The sequence below is a fragment of the Aplysia californica genome, unplaced genomic scaffold (genome assembly GCF_000002075.1).
Source record: "Aplysia californica isolate F4 #8 unplaced genomic scaffold, AplCal3.0 scaffold00878, whole genome shotgun sequence".
Taxonomy (NCBI): domain Eukaryota; kingdom Metazoa; phylum Mollusca; class Gastropoda; order Aplysiida; family Aplysiidae; genus Aplysia; species Aplysia californica.
Window position 1 is genome coordinate 84,454 of NW_004798148.1, and position 26,905 is coordinate 111,358.

Sequence of the window (26,905 nt, forward strand, 5' to 3'; positions counted from 1 at the left end):
GTTATCATAATCTTGTTCTACTTGAGTTATTTAGTTTTGCTATCGAAAAAAAAAAAGAAGAAGAAACATGGGTGGTTGGCGGGTGCTCTGATGTCGTTTGCTCCTTCTTTCCTATCAAGCATCTGTCGCCCTTATCTCTTCTCCTTTATTTTTATGTTTGTTACTCTCTTGCGGTGCCTTTAATCTTCAGCAGTTATATGACCTTGTTGTATAATGCAGGTGCCCTAAAACTCTTACTGAACCTAAGACTAACAATAGTTTTCTGTGGTGTCGAGAGAGGGAAGAAATTATCCTCTTTTTAAAAAAAATTTACTTTCATCACCGATTATTATACAGAGGTGTGACTCTCATGAAACTGATGATTAATGTCTCTTTATTTTCTATTGTCCATATTTTGTCCATCAAAGGACATTTTTACCAGTGGCACAAATATGCAGCGTTTGACCCAGGATAAGAAATATGTGCATGACCTGTACTTTTTCATTATTATAGCAACTTTATTTAACAAATGATCCAATGGCCTTAAACACTGAACAAACTTACTTACTTACTCTATTTTACAGAGAGCAAGAAGGGGATTCGAACTCGCCTCTCAACAGGCACACTAGTCATGACAGGAACTTCCACCTTGTCTGCCAGTGAGGTCGGCAAAGAGAGGCCAAGTTCCCCCTCTGTCCCGACCCCTCCAGCGGGAGATGCTGGCAGCTCTGTGAAAAAACAACACAAAGGTGGGCGGCATTTTTTCTGATGCGCCATTTAGTTATTTATTTATGTGTCTGCCTTTTTTTTTTTTTTCCTCCTTTTCTGTACGGTAATTATGTCTTTGTGTATATCGGCATGCTCCTTCTTTCCTATCAAACCTCTGTCGGTCTTAATCTCTCCTCCTTCATTTTTGTGTTTATTACTCTCTTGCAACACATCTAATCATCAGCACTTATATGACCTGACTGTGTTGCAAGTGCCCTAAAACTCTGACAAAAACTAAAATTGGTTTTTAGAAAGCTTCATAAATTACAGAGGGTTAGCGGTTCCTGTCTTAATTCTCTCAATCTTCCCATCTCCTTGAGGCTTTCCACGGGAAAGACATCAGAAAATTTTCTGGTATCAATGTAAATTGTTTGAGGAATCCATTTGGGATGTTTTTTCTGCATGGAAGTCCTCCTTTTTTGTGTTTGTTACTCTCTTGTAACACTTCTAATCTTGGCACTTACATGATCCGGCCGGTCGTCATCACCGTCACTGCTGATGGGCGGTTGGCGGGTGCTCTGGTGTGGTTTGCTTTTTCTTTCCTATCAAACATCTGTCGTCCTTATCTCCCCTCCTTTTTTGTGTATGTTACTCTCTTGTAACACGTAATATATTCTTCGGCAGTTATGTGACCTCTTTGTGTTGCAAGTGCCGTAAAACTCTAACAAAAACTTAAAAAGTCAATGCTTATCACTTTGTTTACGCAGATCACCCGTCAGCGTCTTTACCGTCTTTGAGGAAACGACGGATGGAGGAGAAGAAGGACGCTCCCAGCAGCTCTGACGGGCCAAGCGTGCCTCCCAAACGGAAAAAAATTGGACGAAATAATGGCAGTGGGGAGGTGAGCTGCTAGTATTCCTTTATACTCTCTTGTAACACCTTTAATGTGAGGCACATGAGACCTTATTGTTTTGCAAGTGCTGTAAAATTTTTACTAAGACTAAATGAAAACAATGAAAAACTTTACTTTTATCCACCGCTTATACCCTTTTGGGTATCGCGGTAACAGTGTAAAACACTTATTGAAACTAAAACTACGCTCCCTTCTCTTCCCCCAGGACAACAAGAACGACTATTTCTGCTGGTTGTGCCACAAGGAGGGCCTGGTCATCTGCTGTGAGCTGTGCCCGCGCGTCTTCCACGCCAAATGCCTCAATATGGACAACGTTCCACAGGACTGGGTCTGCCCGGAGTGTGAGGTAATACAGGAAAACAAATTAGTAAAGAACAAAGAATGAAAGAAAGATACTAACGAAGTTACTTACCATCTAGTATAAGCCTACTGTTTGACAGAATAAACATCATTGTGTATTACTGTTTTGAATATATGCATTTATCTATACACCTCCAAAGGCCTTGTGATAAATTCCTGCATGTGGTCGAATGATGCTTCTAATGTGATATCTACATTATTGTCAGTTTTACTGTTCTTTTCATGTTGAATTTTAATGAGAGTAATATATAATTTAATTTCTATGCATCCCTTCATGTGTTTTTACGGTCCTGTACAGCCAAGAAATATTTCCCTCTGGGACAATAAAGTATTATCTTCTTATCTTATCTTATCTCATATAGTGTTCAACCCCGATTAAAGTGCACAGGCTGTGAGTGCTTTACATTACAACGGCAACTTATAATCAGGACATTGGGTTCAGTAAAAGTAAAGTATAGCCCCCTGGTTTGAATGACCTGGTCATCTAGTGTTCAACATCTGGAGTCAGCATGGGGGTATAACCGTTGGGGTAGTATTTGCATTTTTCAGAATTTGTTTTTTTAGTAAGGTTTTACGGCGCTCATAACAACATATGCTCATATGAGCGCCATCAGGATTTGTACTAACCTCAACATGTTTTGGTGGGTGGTTAGCGGGTGCTCTGGTGTGGTTTGCTTCTTCTTTCCTAGCAAACATCTATCATCTTTGTCTCCCCTCCTTCTTTTTTATGTTTGTTACTCTCTTGTAACATCTCTACTCTTCTGGCACTAGTATGATCTTATGCAGTTGTGAGCGCCGTAAAACCTCTACCAAAACAAAAATAAAACAAACATGTTTTGTGGGGTTTTTTCTTCCTTAACAGAAAATCATGCAGGCAGAGTGTACGGACACCCGCTCCAAAGCCATGTCGATGATCACAGTGGATGTCTTGTGTACTCTGATGAGGTACGCCCTGGACCGGATGAGAGCCGTTGGGGTAAGAGCTTTTTGTCGGCGCATGGGGGGTTGGAGGGTGCCACTGGTAGGTCTTACCCCACTTTTCTCTTGGAAGGACATATTAACCCTGTTGGAGGGTGCCACTGGTACGGCATACCACTTTTCTCTCGTAAGGAAAATATTAGTGGGTGGTTGGCAGGTGCTCTGGTGTGGTTTGCTTCTACTTTCCTATCAAACACCTGTCGTCCTGATCTCTCCTCCTTTTTTGTGTTTGTTACTTCCTTGTAGCACCTCTAATTTTCGGCACTTATATGACCTTATTGTGTTGCAAGTGCTGTAAAACTCTTGCTAAAACTAACAGGAAATATTGGTCCAGTTGGAGGGTGCCACTGGTAGGTCTTACCACTTTTATCTCAGAAGAAAATATTGACCCAACCCTCAGCAGGCAGACCCAAAGCTGTACAGGAGCGTGGAGGGTCTGCAGCAAACAGCAGCCTTCGTACTAGAGTCTGGGATGGCTAGTTAGAGATGAACGAGGAGGAGAAGAAGAGGAAGAAGACTTCTTTTCTTTCCTTCTGTTCTTACTGTCTGTTTGTTTGTCTTGCTATTTCCAACGACTCAGTGATTGCTATTGTGTTTATATGCTCCTCTATACTCTCAGCAATAGCAGCCGACTTCTGTGAGTGGTTGGCGGGTGCTCTGGTGTGGTTTGCTCCTTCTTTCCTATCATCGTCCTTATCTCCCCTCCTTTTATTTTGTGTTTGTTACTCTCTTGTAACATCTCTAATCTTCAGCACTTATATGACCTTATTGTGTGGCAAGTGCTGTAAAACTCTTACTAAAACGAGAAAAAAGAACCCAACTTCTGGGCTCGAAGCTGTAGGGTGAAATGAAAAGAAAACAATTGACAGAACCTTTAAGAAAACCAGCAAGATCTCTTGTTATGATTTTACTAGAATTTATGAAATGTATATGATCACAAGTATAAAAAAGATAAACAATATTGTAAGCGACCCATCTCACCTCCTTTCCGCACAAGTTGTAAGATCACGCAGCGGCAGATGCGCACCACTAGGAACAAAGAAAGAAAGATGCAAATGGAATTTCTTACCATCTAGTATAAGGTTACTGTCAGAGTAAACCTCAATGTGTATTACTTTTTTGAGTATGCATCTATATAACTCTAAAGGTCTTGTGATAAATTCCTGCTTGTGGTCAAATGATGCATCTGATGTGATATGTGCATTATTGTCAGCTTTACTTTTCTTTTCATTTTGAATTTTCATGAGAGTAATATATGTGAGGTGTGCTGACAAAATGAGTTGCTTCTCCGATTTTAGCCTAGATGGAAATTAATACATCGACTTTATAGGTGGGGTTTGTACAATTTGCAAATATGGAATAATGAAAGACACGGTAGACTCAAACAAAATATCATCAATTAGAAATCTATAAATCTGACCCCAGTGTCGATTTTTGGCCGATATCTCCATTCTTGGATAGCGAGAAGTAACTAATTTTGTCAGCACACCTCACATATGATTTAATTTCTATGTATACCTGCATGTGTTTTTACGGCCCTGTACAGCCGAGAGTGGACAGGGAAGACGATATGTGACAATCTGAGGAAAGCAGAGGACAGAGAGAAATGGCAAGAGCTGGTTGTCTGGTGCAGTGGTGCCCCCACGGTTGCCCCAACCGCAGGATAGAAGAAGAAGACAGCCAAGAAAAATTTCCCTCTGGGATAATAAAGTATTATCCAAATAAATATATATATATATATTAAAAGAATATCTTGGTCAGACATCAAATTCAAACCAAGTGCGTCTCTTTTCCTCGCCAGACGGAGACCTTTGAGCATCTGGTGGACCCTTCTCAGTTCCCGCAGTACTCAGACTTTGTCTTCCACCCTATGAGCTTATCTATGCTGGAGAAGGTAGGGGTTTATGTGTGTGTGACTGTGTGTGACTGTGTGTGAGTGTGTGTGTGTGTCAGTTCCCGCAATACTCAGACTTTGTCTTCCACCCTATGAGCTTATCTATGCTGGAGAAGGTAGGGGTTTATGTGTGTGTGAGTGTGTGTGTGTGTCAGTTCCCGCAATACTCAGACTTTGTCTTCCACCCTATGAGCTTATCTATGCTGGAGAAGGTAGGGGTTTATGTGTGTGTGACTGTGTGTGAGTGTGTGTGTGTGTCAGTTCCCGCAATACTCAGACTTTGTCTTCCACCCTATGAGCTTATCTATGCTGGAGAAGGTAGGGGTTTATGTGTGTGTGACTGTGTGTGTGACTGTGTGTGTGACTGTGTGTGTGTATGTGTGACTGTGTGTGTGTGACTGTGTGTGTGACTGTGTATGTGTGTGTGTGTGACTGTGTATGTGTGTATGTGACTATGTGTGTGTGTGACTGTGTGTGTGTGTGATTGTGTGTGTGTGTCAGTTCCCGCAGTACTCAGACTTTGTCTTTCACCCCATGAGCTTGTCTATGCTGGAGAAGGTAGGGGTTTGTGTATGTGTGTGTGTGTGTGACTGTGTGTGGGTGTCTCTCAGTTCCCGCAGTACTCAGACTTTGTCTTCCACCCCATGAGTTTGTCTATTCTGGAGAAGGTACGGGTTTGTGTGTGTGTCTGTGTGTGACTGTATGTGTGTGTGTGACTGTATTTGCGTGTTTGTGACTGTGTTTGTGACTGTGTGTGTGTGTGTGTGTGTGAGTGTGTGTGCTCTTAGCCAGGTTTTGCATTGATGGGCAGGACAAGGATCTGAATCGTGGCAATGGTTGCATTCAAATACCTGCATTAAACAGGGTTCGTACGAGTCTTGGAAAACTGGAAACTTCTTGGAATTTTGTTTTTATTTTCTGAGACATGGAAAACTCTTGGAATTTTAGGAAATTGGCAAAATTCTTGGAAAAACAAATAAAATGTTAACTAGATCTATTGTAAAAATGTTTCCTGGAAGTTTAGAAGGCCTCGACTTTACGCATTCTGAAGTGGACCATTATGTATTTATTTTATGCGTGCTGAACGAAAAATTTCCTTCCAAAATGACACGCCATTTGTCTTCGAAAGAAAAAAGAAATCTGGTCTCGAAAAGTCGTGGGGGGAAAAAAATCTCATGCTCGGTATGAACCCTGATTTAAAAAGAAAAAAAAAGACTGCTGCTGCTAGTTGTTCAAGGCTCTTTTTTGTTTTTGCTTTTCAGAACATCCGGAAAAAAGTGTATGGCTGTACAGAGGCGTTGATGGCAGACACCAAATGGATCTACCACAACTCTTACGTCTACAACGGAGGTAATCTCAAACAGCACTCTCTCTCTCTCTCTCTCTCTCTCTCTCTCTCTCTCTCTCTCCCTCTCCCTCTCTTTCTCTCTCTCTCTCTCTCTCTCTCTCTCTCTCTCTCTCTCTCTCTCTCTCTCTCTCTCTCTCTCACTTGCCCTTTTTAACTCGCAGTGGAGCATAGGCCATCAACAACATTTCTCCAGCAAAGCCTGTCCTGTGCATCCTTTTCTAGCTGGGTTTCCATGAGGTGCCTCCGCCTTTTCCATTTCCGCTTGTACCGCTCGGCTCCATGTCATCTTTGCTCTTCCTTTCTTACGTTTTCCTTGTGAAGATTCCACGTGAAAGCCTGTCTGATGATGCTTGTCGGGGGTCTCCTTAGGGGAACAGCACACACATCGAGAGAAATTTATTCACATCTATCAACAACGATACAGGAGTTTGCATAGAACAACAGAACAAAAGATGATGCATAGCTCCAGTCAATGAAATGTTGATGAAATTTATCAGACGGCTCATTTTATCTGTTTTCTATGGATGGTTGTTGGGGGGGGGGGGGGGGCTCTAGTGTGGTTTGCTCCTTTGATCTTACCTATCAAACATTTTTAGTCCTTATCTCTCCTCTTTCTTTTTTCTTTTTTTTTTTACGTTTGTTACTCACTTGTAACACATACAATTTTCGTTGGTGGTTGACAGGTGCTCTGGTGTGGTTTGCTCCTTTGATCTTACCTATCAAACATTTTTAGTCCTTATCTCTCCTCCTTTTTTTATGTTTGTTTCTCACTTGTAACACCTCTAATCTTCGGCACTTGTATATGACCTCATCGTGTTGCAAGTGCCATAAAACTCTTGACTAATACAAAATGTGATACTCTTTGTAACATGTGTTTTAAAGAACTTTAAAAAAAATATATATATTTTCCAGCACAAAGCAAGATCACACTGGCAGCAAGAGCATTGCTGAAAGTCTGCAAACACGAGGTGGGTAGTGACAAGACATTGGTTTGTTTGTTTTCATATATCTTTATCTCACGGGTGGGTGGTATGGGGTGGTTTGTTCCTTTATTTGTCTTCCAAACCTCTATCATCCTTTTTCTCCCATTCTTCTTTTTTATGTTTGTTACTCTCTTGAAACACCTCTAATCTTCTCGTGCTCATATGACCTTATGCCGTTGTGAGCACCGTAAAACCTCTACTAAACTAACTAATCATGGGTGGTATGGGGTGGTTTGTTCCTTTATTTGTCTTCCAAACATCTATCATCCTTTTTCTCCCATTCTTCTTTTTTATGTTTGTTACTCTCTTGTAACACCTCTAATCTTCTCGTGCTCATATGACCTTATGCCGTTGTGAGCACCGTAAAACCTCTACTAAACTAACTAATCATGGGTGGTATGGTGTGGTTTGTTCCTTTTTTGTCTTTGAATGTTATTCTTCAGTAGAGGGTGTTTGATGGGTGCTCTGTTGCGGGTTACTCCTTTTTTCCTTTTTTGTCGTCCTTATCTCTCCTCCTCCTTGTAGTGTATGTTACTCTCTTGTAAGACCTTTAACTCGTCGCTTCAGAACTATTTTGGTGGGTGGTTGGCGGGTGCTCCGGTGTGGTTTGTTTCTTCTTTCCTATCAAACATCTGTCGTCCTTATCTCCCCCTCCTTCTGTTTGTTACTCTCTTGTAACACCTCTAATCTCCTGGCGCTCATATGACCTTATGCAGTTGCGAGCGCCGCAAAACCTCTACTAAAACAAAGCAGAACTATTTTGTCCAAAGTGCCTCTTTACTTAGTACACTTTAGACAACATAGTTCTGAGGTGACAAATTGTTGGCACTTTCACCAAATGTGGGTGGTTGGCAGGTTTTTGTGGTGTAGCTTTCTCCTACTTTCCTACCGAACATCTATTGTCCTTATCTCTCCTCCTCCTTTTTGTGTTTGTTACTCTCTTGTAACACCTATCATCTTCGACACTTATGATGTGGCCTCATTGTGTTCCAAGTGCCATAAAACTCGTACGAAACGGAAAAATACTCTTTTCTGCTTCAGATGAGCGAGATCGAGGTGTGCCCAGATTGTTACTGGAGCTCTTGTGTCCAGAGCAGCAGCAATTGGTTCTGCGAGCCCTGTGTGAGTACAAGACTTTGCTTTCCCTGTACATTCTAATATTTTCTATTTTATGCTGAGTATGTACTTACTAATATTTTCTATTTTATACTGAGTATATACTTTACTTTCCCTGTACATACTTATACGGGTATTTCCTACTTTATACTGAGTATACTTTGCGTTCCCTGTACATACTTATACGGGTATTTCCTACTTTATACTGAGTATACTTTGCGTTCCCTGTACATACTTATACGGGTATTTCCTACTTTATACTGAGTATACTTTGCTTTCCCTGTACATACTTATACGGGTATTTCCTACTTTATACTGAGTATACTTTGCTTTCCCTGTACATACTTATACGGGTATTTCCTACTTTATACTGAGTATACTTTGCTTTCCCTGTACGTACTTATACGGGTATTTCCTACTTTATACTGAGTATACTTTGCTTTCCCTGTACGTACTTATACGGGTATTTCCTACTTTATACTGAGTATACTTTGCTTTCCCTGTACGTACTTATACGGGTATTTCCTACTTTATACTGAGTATACTTTGCTTTCCCTGTACGTACTTATACGGGTATTTCCTACTTTATACTGAGTATACTTTGCTTTCCCTGTACGTACTTATACGGGTATTTCCTACTTTATACTGAGTATACTTTGCTTTCCCTGTACGTACTTATACGGGTATTTCCTACTTTATACTGAGTATACTTTGCTTTCCCTGTACATACTTATACGGGTATTTCCTACTTTATACTGAGTATACTTTGCTTTCCCTGTACATACTTATACGGGTATTTCCTACTTTATACTGAGTATACTTTGCTTTCCCTGTACATACTTATACGGGTATTTCCTACTTTATACTGAGTATACTTTGCTTTCCCTGTACATACTTATACGGGTATTTCCTACTTTATACTGAGTATACTTTGCTTTCCCTGTACATACTTATACGGGTATTTCCTACTTTATACTGAGTATACTTTGCTTTCCCTGTACATACTTATACGGGTATTTCCTACTTTATACTGAGTATACTTTGCTTTCCCTGTACATACTTATACGGGTATTTCCTACTTTATACTGAGTATACTTTCCTTACCCTGTACATACTTTTTTGTCCATGTACATACTAAGATTTGCTACTTTACTTACTGTGTACATATTTTACTTACCATGTACATACTAAGATTTCCTGCTTTACTGACTGTGTACAGACTTTGCTTTCCCTGTACACACTAATACAGGTATTTCCTACTTTATACTGAGTATATACTTTGCTTTCCCTGTACACACTAATACAGGTATTTCCTACTTTATACTGAGTATATATTTGCTTTCCCTATACACACTAAGATTTCCTACTTTATACTGAGTATACTTTGCTTTCCCTGCACATACTTTACTTTCCTACTTTCCTTACCCTGTACATACTATGATTACCTACTTTACTTACCCTGTTCATACTTTTTTGTCCATGTACATACTAAGATTTCCTGCTTTACTGACTGTGTACAGACTTTGCTTTCCCTGTACATACTTATACGGGTATTTCCTACTTTATACTGAGTATACTTTGCTTTCCCTGTACATACTTATACGGGTATTTCCTACTTTATACTGAGTATACTTTCCTTACCCTGTACATACTTTTTTGTCCATGTACATACTAAGATTTGCTACTTTACTTACTGTGTACATATTTTACTTACCATGTACATACTAAGATTTGCTACTTTACTTACTGTGTACAGACTTTGCTTTCCCTGTACATACTAAGATTTCCTGCTTTACTGACTGTGTACAGACTTTGCTTTCCCTGTACATACTTATACGGGTATTTCCTACTTTATACTGAGTATATACTTTGCTTTCCCTGTACACACTAAGATTTCCTACTTTATACTGAGTATACTTTGCTTTCCCTGCACATACTTTACTTTCCTACTTTCCTTACCCTGTACATACTATGATTACCTACTTTACTTACCCTGTTCATACTTTTTTGTCCATGTACATACTAAGATTTCCTGCTTTACTTACTGTGTACAGACTTTGCTTTCCCTGTACATACTAATATTTCCTACTTTATACTGACTATATACTTTGCTTTCCATGTAGTACTTTACTTACCCTGCACATACTTCACTTTCCCTGTACATTCTAAGATTCCCCACTTTCCTTTTCCTGTGCATACTTTACTTTCCTACTTTATTTTCCCTGTACATACTAAGATTTCCTACTTTCCTTTCCATGTACATACTTTCCTTTCCCTGTGCATACTTTACTTCCCCTGTACACGCTATGATTTCCTCATTTTCTTACCCTGTACATTTTTTACTGACCCTGTAAACTTTGCTTTCTCCGTTCATACTAGGTTGTGCTTCTTTTCTGTTTTCTTTCCCTCTGTAGTTCTGTCTATCTTGCTTTTTCTGCACACTGTGTAGCCATCAGTGTGTTGATGTGCTTCTTTCTACTCAAACAAACAAATCTCAGAAACACTTGAAGATTTGAGGTAGACTTGGAGAATTGGTTGACGAGTTGAGATCAACTGATAGAAATTGTTGAAGATTTGAGATCAACTTATAAAAATGGTTGAAGATTTGAGATAATTTATAGAAATGGTTGAAGATTTCAGGTCAGCTTATAGAAATGGTTGAAGATTTCAGGTCAGCTTTTTATAAAAAGACGTCCTGTCACATTTCAAATGTTTCATTATTCTTAATTTATTTTTCTTTTCTCGTTTCAGAGAACCCCTCATCCCCTTGTGTGGGCCAAACTCAAAGGTTATCCATTTTGGCCGGCAAAGGTAAGCTTAACGTCATGTTAGAATTATACATGAGGAAAATTTTCCTAGCGTTTATATTCTGTGTTATAACTGGGGATTTTTTGTAATCAGATGATCTTGGCAGGGATGGAAGATACAGTTAGAGAAATAAAGAAAGGGGATGCTTTTTTTTTTATCCTCGTTGCAAAATAGGTGTTGTGGCATCTGTAGATCAAAACTTTTCAACATTAATAAAAGTTGATGATTTACAGAATATAGTTTTCATCTAAAAACAAATATTTCCATAAACCTGTTATTTCTTATCGCTGCAACACAGCATTCTGATTTTGAGCAATGCTAAGTGTGTCTTGATTGAGGGTACTCTTTTAAGTAGCACTCGCCTTGCTTGACAGAGCAGAGGTTTGAAACCCATGTAAAGGTTGATGAATTCTGTTTGATGTTTGTATAAAGTTTAGCTAACTCATAACTGGATAACATAAGTTTGCGATAAGATTTGTGTTGTTTATGTGGAACTCATAATGGTGAGATTGCGGGTTCGGGGGGGTAGGGGGGGTGAGGGTTCAAGGCTCAGGCCTTGGGAAATGCACTTTGCATGAATTTTCCTCACTTCACTCAGGTGGGAATTGGTACCCGTCCATAGACAGCGAAAGATCTTGTACGTATATTTGTTTTTTAGAGCTTGTAAAATGGCAGCTTGCACTGTATGCTTCCCATGAAGTTTAGATTGTTTCAGAATGCCATCAGGTCTGCTGGGGTAATAATAATATAGATTGTAAAGTGCATAGAGCTTGCTGTTGAGTGGGAATTTACGCTATACAAATGCTATTTATCATTTATTATTTTTGTTAGTATTTGTTTTAGAATAAAATGGGAGTCATTTTTTTTTTCTACTTAGGCTCTGCGGGTAATGAACGGTCAAGTGGACGTCCGGTTCTTTGGTGCCCATGACAGGTGAGAGTTCTGCCCTTCCTGTCATTGTGTGACGGATGCTTGCTGTTCAGGTCGTCGTTGCGTTGATTGGCGAGGAAATACTTTTTCTTTCATCTCTATCCCCTTCTCTCTCTCCCTGCGATCATGTTGTGGGGGCCTGCTTCTTACCATCTCCCTCTCTTACCTACTGCTGTGGAAGAGTTAATCAGTGGGTGGTTAGCAGGTGCTCTGGTGTGGTTTGCTCCTTCTTTCCTATAAAAAATCTATCGTCTCTATCTCCCCTCCTACTTTTTTGTGTTTGTTACTCTCTTGTAACACCTCTAATCTTCGGCAGGTATATGACCTTATTGTGTTGCAAGTGCCGTAAAACTATTACTAAAACTAAACTAAGAAGAGTTAATCATTCCCAGCTCACATTCCTGATTATCAACGACTGCCAATTTGTTCAACATTCTTTGTACTTGCCTTCGACCAACACCTATGAAGACCTCTATTGGCACTCATATGACCTTATACAGTTGCGAGCGCCGTAAAACCCTCTACTATTTTTTTTTTTTTAATAGAAGACCTCTATGACCTAAATTGTGTTGGTTGTGGTATAAAACTTTGTCCAACTTTTCCCTTTCTCCTCTCCAGGTCTTGGGTTCCATTGTGTGCTTATGACAATCACCTACAAAGGCCAATTTATTTATAATATGACCTAAATTGTGTTGATTTAGGTGTAAAACTTTTCCAACATATCCTTTTCTCCTCTCCAGGTCTTGGGTTCCATTGTGTGCTTATGACAATCACCTACAAAGGCCGATTCTAATATGGCCTAAATTGTGTTGAATGAGGTAGAAAACTTCAAGCATTTCCCTGTCCCTCCTCTCCAGGTCTTGGGTCCCATTGTTTGCTTATGACAATCTCCTACAATGCCGATTTGTTTGTGAGGCGTGTGGACAAAAGGAGATACTTCTCGCAATCCACAAATGGAAATATTGGCCAAAAAATCAACACTAGGGTCAAATTTGTCGATTTTCTATTGATGCCCTATTCTTTAAGTATGACATCCTTTTTGTTATTTCATACTTACAAATTGTACAAACTTCACCAATAAGCGTGATGTATCTATTTCCATAGGGCAAGAATCTGAGAAGTAACTCATTTTGTCAACAAGCTTCACATATAATATGAACTAAATTGTGTTGATTGGGGTATAAAACTTTTCCAACATTTCCCTGTCCCTCCTCTCCAGGTCATGGGTCCCTATCTCAGCGTGCTACATGCTGTCGTCAGATAGTCCAGTGGCCGTCAAGAAAGGTCGGGGCGGCTATGAGGAGGCCATGAGGGAGGTCAAAGTTCATGTGGAAAATCTCAGGTGAGCACAGACGTCTGTGGTGTCACGGTTATACCAAGTGCCCATTTGGGGATCAGTTCTCTAATACAAACTGATTCCCCATTCGCGGCCTGAATACAAACGCGTTTGTTTTTAAGTGAGGCTGCAGGTCAGGCGATCGGTTTGTGCCACGATGGTTGCTTTGAGCCCTCAATCTGGTTAGCCCCGCCTACCAAACCGAACCGAACAGATCGTGCCAGTGGGCAACTCATATTAGGCGTGTTGGATTCACGAGTGATGAGAACTTTTATTGGGTATCGTGGCCTAGGTTGGTTTTGACAGACGGGGGCGAAGCCCACCTCCTAAATGATTTAATTTGTGTCGATGTTACACCTCTAATCTTCAGCACTTATATGACCTTATTGTGTTGCAAATTCTGTAAAACTCTTACTAAGGCTAAAACAAATACTGTAAAACCCTAACGAATTTTTTTTTTTATGGCCAACCTGTTGTTGTCTTCCTGTCTTGTTTCAGAGAAAAGTTTGGCAGTTTCAAGTACGCCAGGCTGCGGGTTCCCTTCACCAGCAGCTGCTTCACATCGGTGAAAAAAATTCTGGGGGGAGACCCGGCCAGTAGAACCTCGAAGGATGGCGAGAAAACGAAACAGGTATGGGTACAACCAGTCATCGTCGTCATTGCCTTTCTCACCCTGCACCACCAGGGTATAGGCCATGTACAAACCCCTTCCACATTTTTCTATCCTGGGTTAGCCTCTTACTGAAGCCCCATTATTGTGTCGATGTGTTTCTCTTTACTCAAACAAAAATCACAAGCAGGGTGAGAAATGGGAAGTGGTCATTTGAAAAGGTGATTGTCTGTAGATCTACTTCTTTGGGTTTTTATTTTTCTCATATTATGTCCGTCAGTCTTGCTTTCTCCTAGACATAAATTATAGTGGTGAGGTGCTCCTTCTTTCCCATCAAACATCTGTCATCCTGATCTCTCCTCCTTCCTTTTTTGTGTTTGTTACTCTCTTGTAATACCTCTAATCTTCGGCTCTAATGTGACCTTATTGTGTTGCAAATGCCATAAAACATTTACTTGCAAAACAAAATATTAACAGTACATTTGCAATTCCTAGAAGCACCTGAGTTAATACACCACCACCCCTCCCCTTTATTTTTTAAAACCTCACAACAGGTGGGTGAGGGTCCGTCCACAGAACGCCAGTCAGCGGCCAGCAAAACGGCCATGGCCGTCAAGTCTAAATATAGCACGCTCAGCTCTCGGAAGGCCAACCCACCCACAAACACCACAACAGCAACAACAGCGTCGGCGACGGCCACCGCCACAATGACGACGACGACCGCCACCAGCTCATCCTCAACCACCTCTGGCTCGCAGCAGAGACAGGTGACGACGCTTCCCCAGAATTTCATCACAAAGTTCTGTCTGACTGCTCAGTACCTAGTTTGGAGAAATTTGCCAGTTAAAAACTCTTTTTGTGGGTGGTTGGCGGGTGCTCTGGTGTGGTTTGCTTCTTCTTTCCTATCAAACATCGATTGTCTTTATCTCCCCTCCTTCATTTTTGTGTTTGCTACTCTCTTGAATCTTGGCATTTATATGACCTTATTGTGTTACAAGTGCCGTAAAACTCTTAGTAAAGCTGCCTGTGAGGGCCAACCCGGGCTAGTGAGATACATCAGTCCCATCAGACAGATTGCTACCCCAGCGTTACAAAGTTCTATCTGCTCAGCATAACCTAGTTTGGAGAAATTTGCCATTCAAATATTTAGGGGTTTCACAACATGTCAAGTTTTTTTTTAATGCAACTCTTTGAATATCTTGATAACACATCCGAATAAGCTTACAATTTCGATTGCAAGTACCATACCATAAAACTTTTTCTGACGCTCAAAAAAACATTGTCAGATTGACTGTTTTATTGTTACTTTGTAGTAATACCTCTAATCTATTTCCACGGTGCCTTGATAGTTGAAGCAGACCTTGTGCTGTTGAAGCTAGAGATGTGAGCAGAGTAAGCCCGATTACCTGTAAGGACTTCTCTGTTGACATCCACCCTTTGGTGCTCACATGACCTTATGCAGTTGCGAGCGCCGTAAAGCCTCTACTAAAACAAACTGACTGACCTTTTGGCGTGCCATCATCATTCCCCAGGTGATTTACCTGAAGCCGATGCAGAAGGGCGTGTTCCTTTTGTCGCAGCAACAGATGGAGCCACTGACTGACCTGGCCTCAAAGCAGGGGAGAGTACCCAAGCCCAATCTGCCAGGTGAGTGCGTGCGTTTGTGTGTGTGTGTGTTTGTGTGTGTGTGTGTGCCTGCGCGCGTGCGGTGTGTTTGCGGGAGAACTTATTGTAATAACGCTATCAGCCAAACTTGTGGGTTTCAGTTGTATTTTTAATTAGTTTGTGAATGAGTTGGGCTGTTGCCTCATTTTTTTTCTGTCTCTCTCTCTCCCTTCTGCCCCCTCTCTCTCTCTCTCTCTCTCTCTCTCTCTCTCTCTCTCTCTCTCTCTCTCTCTCCCTCTCCCTCTCCCTCTCCCTCTCCCTCTCCCTCTCCCTCTCTCTCTCTCTCTCTCTCTCTCTCTCTCTCTCTCTCCCCCCCCCCCCTTCTTCCCCTCTCTCTTTCTATGTTGCTTCACCAAATAGACAATATTGTAGTAGATGTGCCTCTCTTAAACAGTCAGTATCAGTCTTTTATCTTTTCCTAGCACCAAATAAAACCGTCCTATGTCTGTATACTTCTCTTTACTCAAACAATATGTGAATCTTCACCTCACATTTATTGTTGGGTAGTTGACAGGTGCTCTGGTGTGGTTTGTTCCTTCTTGGGGGGGGGGGGGGGGGGGTTTGTTTCGGGTTTTTTCTATTGGTGGTTGGTGGGTGCTCTGGTGTGGTCTGCTCCTTCTTTCCTATCAAACATCTATCATCCTTATCTCGCCTCCTTGTTTTTTGTGTTTGTTACTCTTTCTCTTGCAACGTCTCTAATCTTCAGCATTTATACGACTTATTTATGTTGCAAGTGCAGTAAAACTCTTACTAAAAAACAGATATTCTCTAACAGATCTGCAGCTGCTCAAACGGATTGAAGACAAGATCAACGCGTCACCAACCGCTTCGACAACCTCATCGCAGGGACTTTCTACCGCAACCACATCAAGTACAGAAAGTTCCGGTACAGCTGCCCGTGGTCAAACGGCTGGAATGAGCCATGGTAGTGCCGAGGGGGGGTCAGGGGAGAGCACTCAGACGAGAGAGAGTTTAGACGAGAATGATGGAAGAGAACCGCGAGTGGAGAGTCGAGGAAGTGAGGAAGGCAGTAGCAGTGACAAAACTACGTGTGCTAAAGATGGGGACAACTCTGAATTAACGTCGGAACCCGAGGATAGTAGTAGTGGTAGTAGTAGTGTCATTAGGAGAGAAGGAAGTGATGTCGGTGGTGCCTTGGTCCGTTCCAACGGTGAGAAAAGTCTGAGTAAAGGTGACGGTGATGGACTGTTGCATAGTAGCAGCACCAGTAAGAGCCACAGTAACAACAGTAAGAGCCACAGTAACAACAGTAAGAGCAATAACGACGACGATAAAGAATCTAGCAGTAGCGGCTGTGGAAACAAGGGAGGAAATTTACCTCATACTTCCTGTGCTACGGATAGATCTGACGAGACGGAGAGAGCCGCAGCAGGTGGAATCGGGGAGTCGAAAGGGAAGGGGAAAGAACTCTCTGTGCCTCGTACGGGTGTGTCGTATTTGACACTTTGTGCCACGACGCAGCATGGGGATGCTGGGAGGCGGGTGTTGGGGGGAGGTGGGGAGGAGAAGAATGGTGGTCGCGGTGGGACGACAGCGACTGAGGAGGGAACAGAAGGGTCAAGGTCACAGCCGAGTCTTGCCGAGAGAACAGATCAAAATGCCGGCCACGCAGCAAAGGAAGGTGGCGAGGAGTCAAACAGTGAACATGCGGGGCAAAAGTCCACATCAGAACGTGGGGGAGAAAGTAACAGAAGTGTGATAGAAAAGGGAAATTTGTCGTCTTCTTCATCAAGTGCGAACACCGAGGGCGACATTTCAGCTGAATCTCCGCAGCTCCCTGCTGTTTCAACAGCGCTGTCTGTATCTCCTAGCAACAACAACAACAGCACCATCACGTTGTCACCACCACCATCATCATCAAAATCTCCTTTGGTGACTGTGAGTCCAGGGTCTGTGTATAAAGAGAGTTTGCAGAAAGTGATAGAAACGTGCCGGGCGAAGCTGGGCATAGAGAGGGTACAGAACGAGGATTGCGATGATGAGGAGGAGGAGGAGGAGGATGATGACGTACTTCTGTTGACAGCGGATGATGAGGAAGAAGAGGGACGAGATGGTGGGGAGGGAGGGAAGAGAGGAGGGCAGGTGGAGAGTGATGAAGAGGAACTGTTGAAAGACGGCTCCGACGTGAGCGTTGAAAAGTCCAAGCCAGACGGAGAAAATGGTGCCAGGGTGATAACTCCGCAAAAGACTTCTATGAAGAACTCTTCCGTTTCTGAAAATGAAAAGGTTCATTCTGACGAAAAGGGTATGAGAGAAAAAAGTTTGGTATCTGCAGGTGATAAAGAAGACTTGACGAGCTCGGTCTCTGGGAAAGAGATTGGGAAGGAGAAATTGTGCGTTGCTGAAAAAGCGGAGGAGAGTTTAAACAGCGGCAAAAGTGATGACAAGAGTGGTGAAAAAGATGTTTCTGATACAGTGTCCTCGACAGATTTCTCGGAAACTTCCTCTGGTACCGAGAGAACGTCTGAGCAGTCGTCAAAGTCTCCTCACGGAAGCGGTGTGGCAAGTTCTGCCAGTGATGCTGGGGCAGGGTCTGTGACGTCTGCAAGGAGTGCAGCTGCTTCAACAACAACCACAACAGCCTCGGCAGCAACAGCAACAGCAACAACTACAGCAGCAACAGAAGAGGGGAAATCTGCAGCACATACAGCAACAGCAGGAGTTGGTTCGTCAGCTGAAGGTACAAGCCGCGTGAGTGTTGATGATTCAGCGGATCGAAATTTGCCGGAAAAAAACAAGAATCTTACTGGGGAAGAGAAAAATGGCTCTGAAGCGGGCAAAGCTGGGGATGAAGTTGAAGAGGGGTCTCCTAGCCCACATGTGATAACACTTGATGATGACGATGATGATGATGATGATGACAATGGTTTTGTTGAAGAAGCGATTGGTGTTGAGGATGATGATGATGACGATGATGATGATGGTGAGAACGTGAGCGAGACTGTGAGTCTGGACATGGAGGTGGAGTGTGAGGAGGAGGAAGGGGGAGGGGATGAAGTCATAGACGAGGGAAGTGAGAACAGCATCCTCATCGAGGACGATAACAACGACGACGACAACGATGACGATGATGGTGAGAAAGGTGGAAAGGAGAACGAGGGGGTGACCTCGTCCCACACGGGTGTGACTTCGTCCCACATGGATAGAGTTCAAACCCTGAGCAACAAGAGTCAAACTTCCACGTCAGTCATGTCAGCTACCTCAACGACAGCTGCTCCCTCCTCTCAAAATCTCCCGTTGTCGTCGGCCGCTGCCATAATATGTACGTCTTCCTCTTCGTCTTCCTCTTCGTCATCGTGCTCTCCATCATCTCTGTCGGGTGCAGTTCCCGTCTCGGAGGACAATCCGTGCGTTGTGATAGAACCCGGAGAGGGACAAATCTCCCGCCAGCTGGCGACCGTCAACATTCTCCGACAAAATAAAAGTAAATCTGGGACTTCGGCGAGCACGTCCGATCCGGTCACCGTTTCTATCTCACCTCAGCCGGCCGCCCAGAACAGAGCGGAAAAACCGTCGGCAAAAAAAGATCAGCGCAAGCTCCCGTCTACCGTGACAATGTCGGAAAACACCATGGTGATCTCCCTCGATGATTTGGAGGACGTTGGGGATGGTTCCGATACGGACTCGGATGTCCAGGAATGTGGTTCCCCTTCTGAAGCGTCGGATGTGGCTAAAAATAACGCGACAACGGTGAGGTCACGTGAGAATGGTGAAGGGAGCACGATTCGAAGGTCTTCTGAGGAGATGGGCGTGCCGACGGTGTCTGTTGATGTGGGTCGTGGTGGTGTCATGAGCAGGGAGACAACTCTGTCGTCGTCATCTGTGGCTGCTTCTGTGACGTCAGGCCGGACGGAGACGGCAGGTGGCAGTGGTGTTGCGTCAGTGACAGTCCAGCCAGCCAAGTCACGTGACACGGTTAGTCTGCCTGGCGCGTCAGTGACTCTGCAGGATGACGGGTGAGTTGTGGAAGCGAGTGTGTTTGTGAGTTGCGGGTGATGAGATGTGATGTGTGTGTGCTTTGAGTGTTTGGTTGTGGGTGATGAGATGTGATGTGTGGGAGCGAGTGTGTTGTGTGTGTTAATTTGTGTGTGCATATGAGTGTTTGGGTGTGTTGTGTGTTTTAGTGTGTGTGGAAGCGAGTGTGTTTGTGTGTTGTGTGTGTGTGTGGGAGCGAGTGTGTTTGTGTATCGTGTGGGGGGGGGGCCTACTTCTTTACTTTCCCTATGTCATTTCTGTCTGTCTGTCTGTCTGTCTGTCTGTCTGTCTGTCTGTCCGTCCGTCTGTCTGTCAGTCTTACTTTTTCCCTGCACTGAATGACAATTATTGTGTTGATGTTCTTTTCTGTACTCATACAAAATAGTTGGTGGCTGGAGGGCGTCACTGGCAGGTCCTACTTCTTTATTTTCCCTGTGTTGTTTCTGTCTGTCTGTTTGTCTTACATTTTCCCTGCACTGAATGACCATTCGTGTGTCAATGTATTTGTCTTTACTCAAACAAACAAACTCCTGTCCCTATGTTGTTTCTACATGTCCATCTTAGCTGGGTTTTTTCCTTGGTGAGTTGTTAGCAGGTGCTCTGATGTGGTGTGCTCCTTCTTTCCTATCGATCAACTATCGTCTTTATCTCTCCTTCTTCTTTTTTATGTTTGTTACTCTCTTGTAACACCTCTAATCTTTGGCACTTATATGACCTTATTGTGTTGCAAGTGCCATAAAACTCTTACTTATACTAAAAACTTTTTTTCCTTGTTCTGAATGATTTATGGTTCGAGCCTCAGCTCGGTCCGACGTTGTGTCCTTGGGAAAGACACTTTACATGAATTTCCCACTTGGCTCGGTCCTTTCAGAGATGGACGTTAAACTCGGAGGTCCCGCCTCTTAAATGACCAAACCGTGTTGATAGGGGTGTTAAACCCAAACCATTTCACCATTTCTTGAATGAATTACCACAATCGGGTGAATGTGCTTCTCTTCACCTTTAAACAGACAAATTTTTTTGTGTTCCAGCCCAAGCGTGGCGTCGGTATCCTCCGAGAAAACTCCATCGGAAACACAGACGCTGGTGCAGAAGAGAGTGGAGGAGGTAACTGTTCATTATCCAGGGATAGAATTGTGAGGCGTGCTGACAAAATGAGTTAGGCCGTTCCCAAAGGGGGGGACATTAACATCTCGAGTTCTTATGCACAGTAGAATTGTAATTGTAAATGGGCTGATTCATCAATGTCATACTCATAATAATAGTGCCTGATCTACAACAGGGAACTGCTGCTTTTTCTTTCCTAATCCTTACTATCGTCACTTTTCCTCTACCACTTTTGTATGTTTGTCACCCTCTTGTGACGCGCTATTTCCTGGGTGCCTTGATAGTCGAAGCAGATTTTGTGCTGTTGAAGCTAGAGAGGTGAGCAGAGTAAGCCTGATTTCCTGTAAGGACTTCTCTCTTAACATCCACCCCTTGGACTCATATGGCCTTATGCTGTTGCAAGCGCTGTAAAACCTCTACTAAAACAAACAAAATAAGTTACTTCTCACAATCCACAAATGGAGATATTGGCCAGAAATCTAGGGTCAAATTTGTAGATTTTCTATTGATGCCATATTCTTTAAATATAACCTGCCTTTTATCATTTCATACTTATAAATTGTAAAAACTTCACCAATAAGCAAGATGTATCTATTTCCAGAGGGTTAGAATACAAGAAGTAACTCATTTTGTCATCATGCTACACAGATATGTCTCGGGATATTTATGGTGGGTGGTGGTTGGCGGGTGCAGTCATTGGTAGATTGAATGGAGCTGTGCTCCTCTAGATTTACTACAGAGAGCTGTCCTACTTTATTCAAGTTCAAAATCTGAATAAATTTTTCTTTCTCTCTCTTTTTTTCCTTCTTTCTCTCTCTCTTTCTCGCTCTTTTTCTCTCTTTCACGCTCTCTCTTTGTCTTTTTCTTTCTCTCTCTCTCTTTATTTTTCTCTGCTTAACACATTCTCTCCCCCTCCCTCTCTCTCACTCTTTCTCTCTCTCCATCTCTCTCTTTCTCTGTCTCCCCTTCTCTCTCTCCCCCCTTTCCGCCCCTCCATCTCTCTCTGTCTCTCTCTCTGTCACACACACACTCTCTGTCTGTCACACACACACACTCTCTCCCTACGTCCTGTCCTCAACAATTAGCGCTTTAAAAAAATATTTAAAAACCCACAAGTCTGACTGCAGAAAGTTTTGTTTTTGTCCCGATCAGATCAAGAAGTCGCTGCAGTCTCAGATCGACTCCCTCGTGACGGAGCTGGAGAAGTCGGTGACCCCTGACCCCGTGAGTTTTCCCAGACAGGTTTATTTGTCAAGATGTGTGTCCCCCCTCCCCCTCCCCCACCCCTCACCCCACCCCCCACCCCCGTACCCCTCACCCCACCCCCCACCCCCGTACCCTGTCCCAAATCTTCAATATTCCTTCCTTTATTTGAGGTTGTTGTTTTGGTTTGTTTGTTGGTTGTTTTTGTTTTGATTTTGGGTTTTTTCGGGGGTGTTGTTTTGTGGGGGTTTTTAGTGGCTGTGTTTTTGTTTGGGGGTTTTTTCTCTGTGTGTGTGTGTTGTTGTTTTTTTTTGCTAGTTTTTTTAGGAGACTTTTTTGTTGGTGTTTGGTTTTGTTTTGTTTGTTTTTATTTTGTTTTGGTTCTTTTTGGGGGGGGGTTGCATGTTTTGTTTTATTTTCTCCAACTATTCTTCACTGAGAGAGGGGTGGGGGGGAGAGGGGGGAGGAAGGAAAGAGAGAAAGGGAGAGAGTAAGGAGAGGGAGGGAGAGTGAGAGGGAGTGCGTCTGTCAGTATATAAAAATAATATGATGTTTACATTTGAGTTATTGTAAATGTTTAGAGTCGTGTCTGTGTTTGTGTGTTTCTGAGTTTGTGTGTGTGTGTGTGTGTGTGTTTTAGGATATGTGTGTATGTGTGGATCATATTCTTCCTCTCAGTGGGTGGTTGGCGGGTGCTCTGGTGTGGTTTGCTCCTTCTTTCCTATCAAACATCTATCGTCTTCATCTCCCCTCCTTTTTTTTGTGTGTGTTTATTACTCTCTCTTGTAACACCTCTAATCTTCGGCATTTATATCTGTCCCCATCGTTTTATGCAAGAAAAATTCTGAAATTATGCAAACTGAGCTCAAAAATGTGAAATTACGCGATTCTGTTAATTTTTTACACAGAATGATAATGGAAGATATTGAGAAATTATGCACAAAAATGATCAAATTTTGCTAAATTATGCGGGGTGCATAAAGCCACAGGGACAGTTATATGACCTTATTGTGTTGCAAGTGCCGTAAAACGCGTACTAAAAATAAAACATTTCTCCCTCTCTGTCTCTTCCAGGTGGCCACCTCCAGTCATGACAAACTGGTAGTGGAGAACAAGAAACTGAACCAAAGACTAACGGATCTGGCACACACGTCAAGTGAGTGGAGAATTGTTTGTCGTGGTCGTAGATAAGTTGAAATAGATATAAAGATGATATAGATAACAGAACAAGAAACTGAACCAGAGACTAACGGATCTGGCACACACGTCAAGTGAGTGGAGAATCGTTTGTCGTGGTCGTAGATAAGTTGAAATAGATATAAAGATAATATAGATAACAGAACAAGAAACTGAACCAGAGACTGACGGATCTGGCACACACGTCAAGTGAGTGGAGAATCGTTTGTCGTGGTTGAGATAAGTTAATAATAATAATAATAATAATAATAGATTGCATTTATATAGCACTCTATCCCATACTAGTATAAGCTCTGAGCGCTTTACACCTGTCTCATAATCATTCGCACCAGAAAAAATATTTCACAGAAATAAGAAAAACCAGTTCAACAACTTAAGGAAGAACTTTCACAACCATACATTAACTGTATGCACAAAAGGACAGCAGTTTAAAAAAAAAAAATTTTTAAAGTTAAAATATATAAAGATAATATAGATCTAGATAACTTAAAAGAGATAAGATAAGATAAAGCTTTATTGTTCAAATACTGCCTCTTTGGTTCGGTGTTTCAACACACATACACACACACACTTGCATTTTTTTTTTTCTATCGCCCTGTTGTTCTGTCTGCCTTACTTTTTCCATACTAAGTGACCTCACGACTGTGTCGATGTGCTTCTTTTACTCCAAAACAAGAAATCGCAAATCAACTGCTTAGCTCTTCTTCTCGGTGGGGAGTAAACCCACTATGCCGAGCCCCTTCTTTGGCTCTAAATCTAAAAATGACAAAAACGTCATTAAATGGGTCATTAAATCAAAACAGGTGAGTCTATTTTGATAGTTCTTCGTCTTATGAAAGAACTCCCAATAAAAGAGACCTGTTTTCGGCAATTGCCGAGAAGTAATTTGATGTCAAAGTCGTCACAAAGGAATGTGCCTGAGCCGCTGTCAGCAGCTCACTGACTGACACAGTGTTCCGACCACGAGCCGCGGCTTAACGGAGATAAAGAGTTAAGGTTTGAGACTCCACCTTACGCCATTTTGAAAAGTAACATATATTACAGTCTCATACTCACCAGTCGTAGCTTCTGTCTTGCTTTTGCCCCAGCACAACACGACTTTAACCCTTTGAGCGGTGGTGCGTAGCCACCGGTACAGCGATGACCGCCGAGACCATATTCCCAAACCGGCATGTGGGTGGTTGGCGGGTGCTCTGGTGTGGTTTGCTCCTTCTTTCCTATCAAACATCTTTCGCCTTTTTCTCCCTTCCTTTTTTTTTGTGTTTGTTACTCTCTTGTAATACCTTCTTATCTTCAGCACTTATATGGCCTTATTGTGTTGTAAGTGCCGTAAAACTCTTGTAAGGGGGGAAAAAAACAGCCTACCTGGGACAAAACTGGCTCGGGAAACTGAATTTACTACACAGGACGTTATGGATTATATTGAAGATCTTTCTGAATTAGATACCGGTGATGACAAGGACTGCTCTGACTCTGGATGGGATATGGAAAGTGATTCGGACGATCATACGAATGTTAGTAATACGTCGCTCTGGAGTGGGATATGGAAAGTGATTCGGACGATCATACGAATGTTAGTAATACGTCGCTCTGGAGTGGGATATGGAAAGTGATTCGGACCCATTCGAATGTTAGTAATACGTCGCTCAGGAGCTCAGACAGAGGTGCATGGTGGTAGCATCAGGGGGTCAGGGCGCAAAGAGTTAATTCACGATTCAGTCCAATGACCTCGTTTCTTCCTACAGAGAAAAGTTTGCAGGAGATGCAGCTGTCCTACGAAGCTCAGAAGAAGAAGCTGGTGGAGTCGCTAGAAGAGCAGTTCAGCAAGACCATGGAGCGCTCCATCGCAGAGACCAAGAAACATCAGTGGGTGAGTGGCAGCAAAAAAACTAAGGCGTGTTGTGTGCTGCTGTGTGTGTCGCAGTGTGCTCTGTGTGCTAGAAGGAGGCAGTCTACTACCGCTGTTGTTTCTGTCTATCAATCTTGCTTTTTCCTCTGCACTATATGCTTGTTAAGTGTGTAGATGATGAAGATGTGCATCTCTTCACTCAAACCAACATGAAACTAAAGCGTGTTGTGTTGTGTGTTGGCACGTGTATTCCAGTGTGTGGGTGGTTGGCAGGTGCTCTGGTGTGGTTTGCTTCTTCTCTACTCTCAGTCATCTATCGTCCTTATCTCCCCTTCTTCTTTTTCATGTTTGTTACTCCCTTGTAACAGCTCTAATCTGCTGGCGCTCATATGATCTTATGCAGTTGCGAGCGCCGTAAATCCTCTACCACCCCCCCAGGGCAGTACCACTGACTATAGTGTCTTTAGGTCATTCCCAAAGGGGGGACATTCTCGTTCATGCACAGTAGAATTGTAAATGGACTGACTCATCATGTCTCGCTCATAGCTGTGCCTGATCTACAACAGGGAACTGCTGCGTTTTCTTTCCTAATCCTTACTATTATCATTTTCCTCTACTTCTTTTGTATGTTTGTCACACTCTTGTGACCTGCTATTTCTGGGGTGCCTTGATAGTCGAAGCAGACTTTGTGCTGTTGAAGCTAGAGAGGTGAGCAGAGTAAGTCTGATTCCCTGTAAGGACTTCTCTGTTGACACCCACCCCTTGGCGCTCATATGACCTTATGCAATTGCGAGCGCCGTAAAACCCTCTACTATTTTTTTTTTAAAAATCTCCCCTTCTTCTTTTTTATGTTTGTTACTCTCTTGTAACACCTCTAATCTGCTGGCGCTCGTATGACCTTATGCAGATGGGAGCGCCGTAAAACCTCTACTAAAACTAAACTACCTATTCCAGTGTGCTCAGTGCTGGAAGGAGGCCGTCTACTACTGCTGCTGGAACACGAGCTACTGCAGCTACAAGTGCCAGCAGCGACACTGGCCCACGCACATGCCCAAGTGCATGCAGGCGCCGCAGCCATCGCAGCCGCAGCCGCAGCAACAGCCTGTTGAGGCTTCGACTCAACTCAGGCAGACGCCCGTTCTCGCGAACTCGCTGGTGAGTGTGTTAGTCGTAAGAGTCTGTCACCACTTTGGATTCATCCTTACTATCGTCATTTTCCTCAACTTCTTCTGTATGTTTATCACTCTCTTGTGACCCGCTATTTTCGGGGTGCCTTGATAGTCGAAGCAGACTTTGTGCTGTTGAAGCTAGAGAGGTGAGCAGAGTAAGTCTGATTCCCCGTTTGGACTTCTCTATTGACATCCACCCCTTGGCACTCATATGACTTTATGCAGTTACGTACGCTGTAAAATTTTACTAAAACTAAACTAAACCAAATTGCCCTTTGGGGATCAATTTTAAAAATGTAATTTATTATGTATTTGGCAACTTGGAAACTGCCAGTAGTGATATTTTGTGAGGCGCATTTTGTTTTGAGAGTATAGATCTAGTCATTCTAATTTTTTGCATCTCTCAAGATTTATTGCTCCATTCCAGTAGAGTGTAAATATAGTTGGCCAATGACTTTAAGTTGATGTTAATGCTCCGATCATTCCTTTCATCGAAAGGGGGCCCGGCTAGTTTATTTATAATTTAATTCATTTCTCCCCAGCTGTGGCCACAGTCATCATCATCCTCATCGACAGCGACATCGTCCGCGGTAGACGCATCCAGCTTACCCTACATCATCTCCACCCTCACCACCACCACATCCACCGCCAGCAACAACAGCGTCAATGACAGCAGCGGCAGTAGCGCGATGAAGGGCCCCACGGTGTCGATTACCCACAGCCACGGCAGTAGTAGCAGCAGTCAGCACCCGACGG

The 26,905-nt window shown here is 42.8% G+C and overlaps 1 protein-coding gene across 1 annotated transcript in view; it reads left to right on the forward strand.

The window, feature by feature from the left end:
* The window catches only part of LOC101846998 (protein kinase C-binding protein 1), a gene marked incomplete at its 3' end in the record, with an annotated part of 30,835 nt that extends 3,930 nt beyond the window's left edge, over nt 1-26,905 (forward strand). Inside the window, 21 exon segments of the mRNA XM_035972864.1 lie at nt 564-728; nt 1,455-1,588; nt 1,806-1,946; nt 2,823-2,936; nt 4,740-4,832; nt 6,095-6,182; nt 7,093-7,148; nt 8,205-8,285; nt 11,031-11,090; nt 11,965-12,020; nt 13,237-13,359; nt 13,852-13,984; nt 14,518-14,730; nt 15,496-15,610; nt 16,404-19,605; nt 20,656-20,731; nt 21,884-21,955; nt 23,009-23,090; nt 24,877-25,001; nt 25,935-26,135; nt 26,692-26,905. Coding sequence (XP_035828757.1) covers nt 564-728; nt 1,455-1,588; nt 1,806-1,946; nt 2,823-2,936; nt 4,740-4,832; nt 6,095-6,182; nt 7,093-7,148; nt 8,205-8,285; nt 11,031-11,090; nt 11,965-12,020; nt 13,237-13,359; nt 13,852-13,984; nt 14,518-14,730; nt 15,496-15,610; nt 16,404-19,605; nt 20,656-20,731; nt 21,884-21,955; nt 23,009-23,090; nt 24,877-25,001; nt 25,935-26,135; nt 26,692-26,905 — 5,544 coding nt within the window.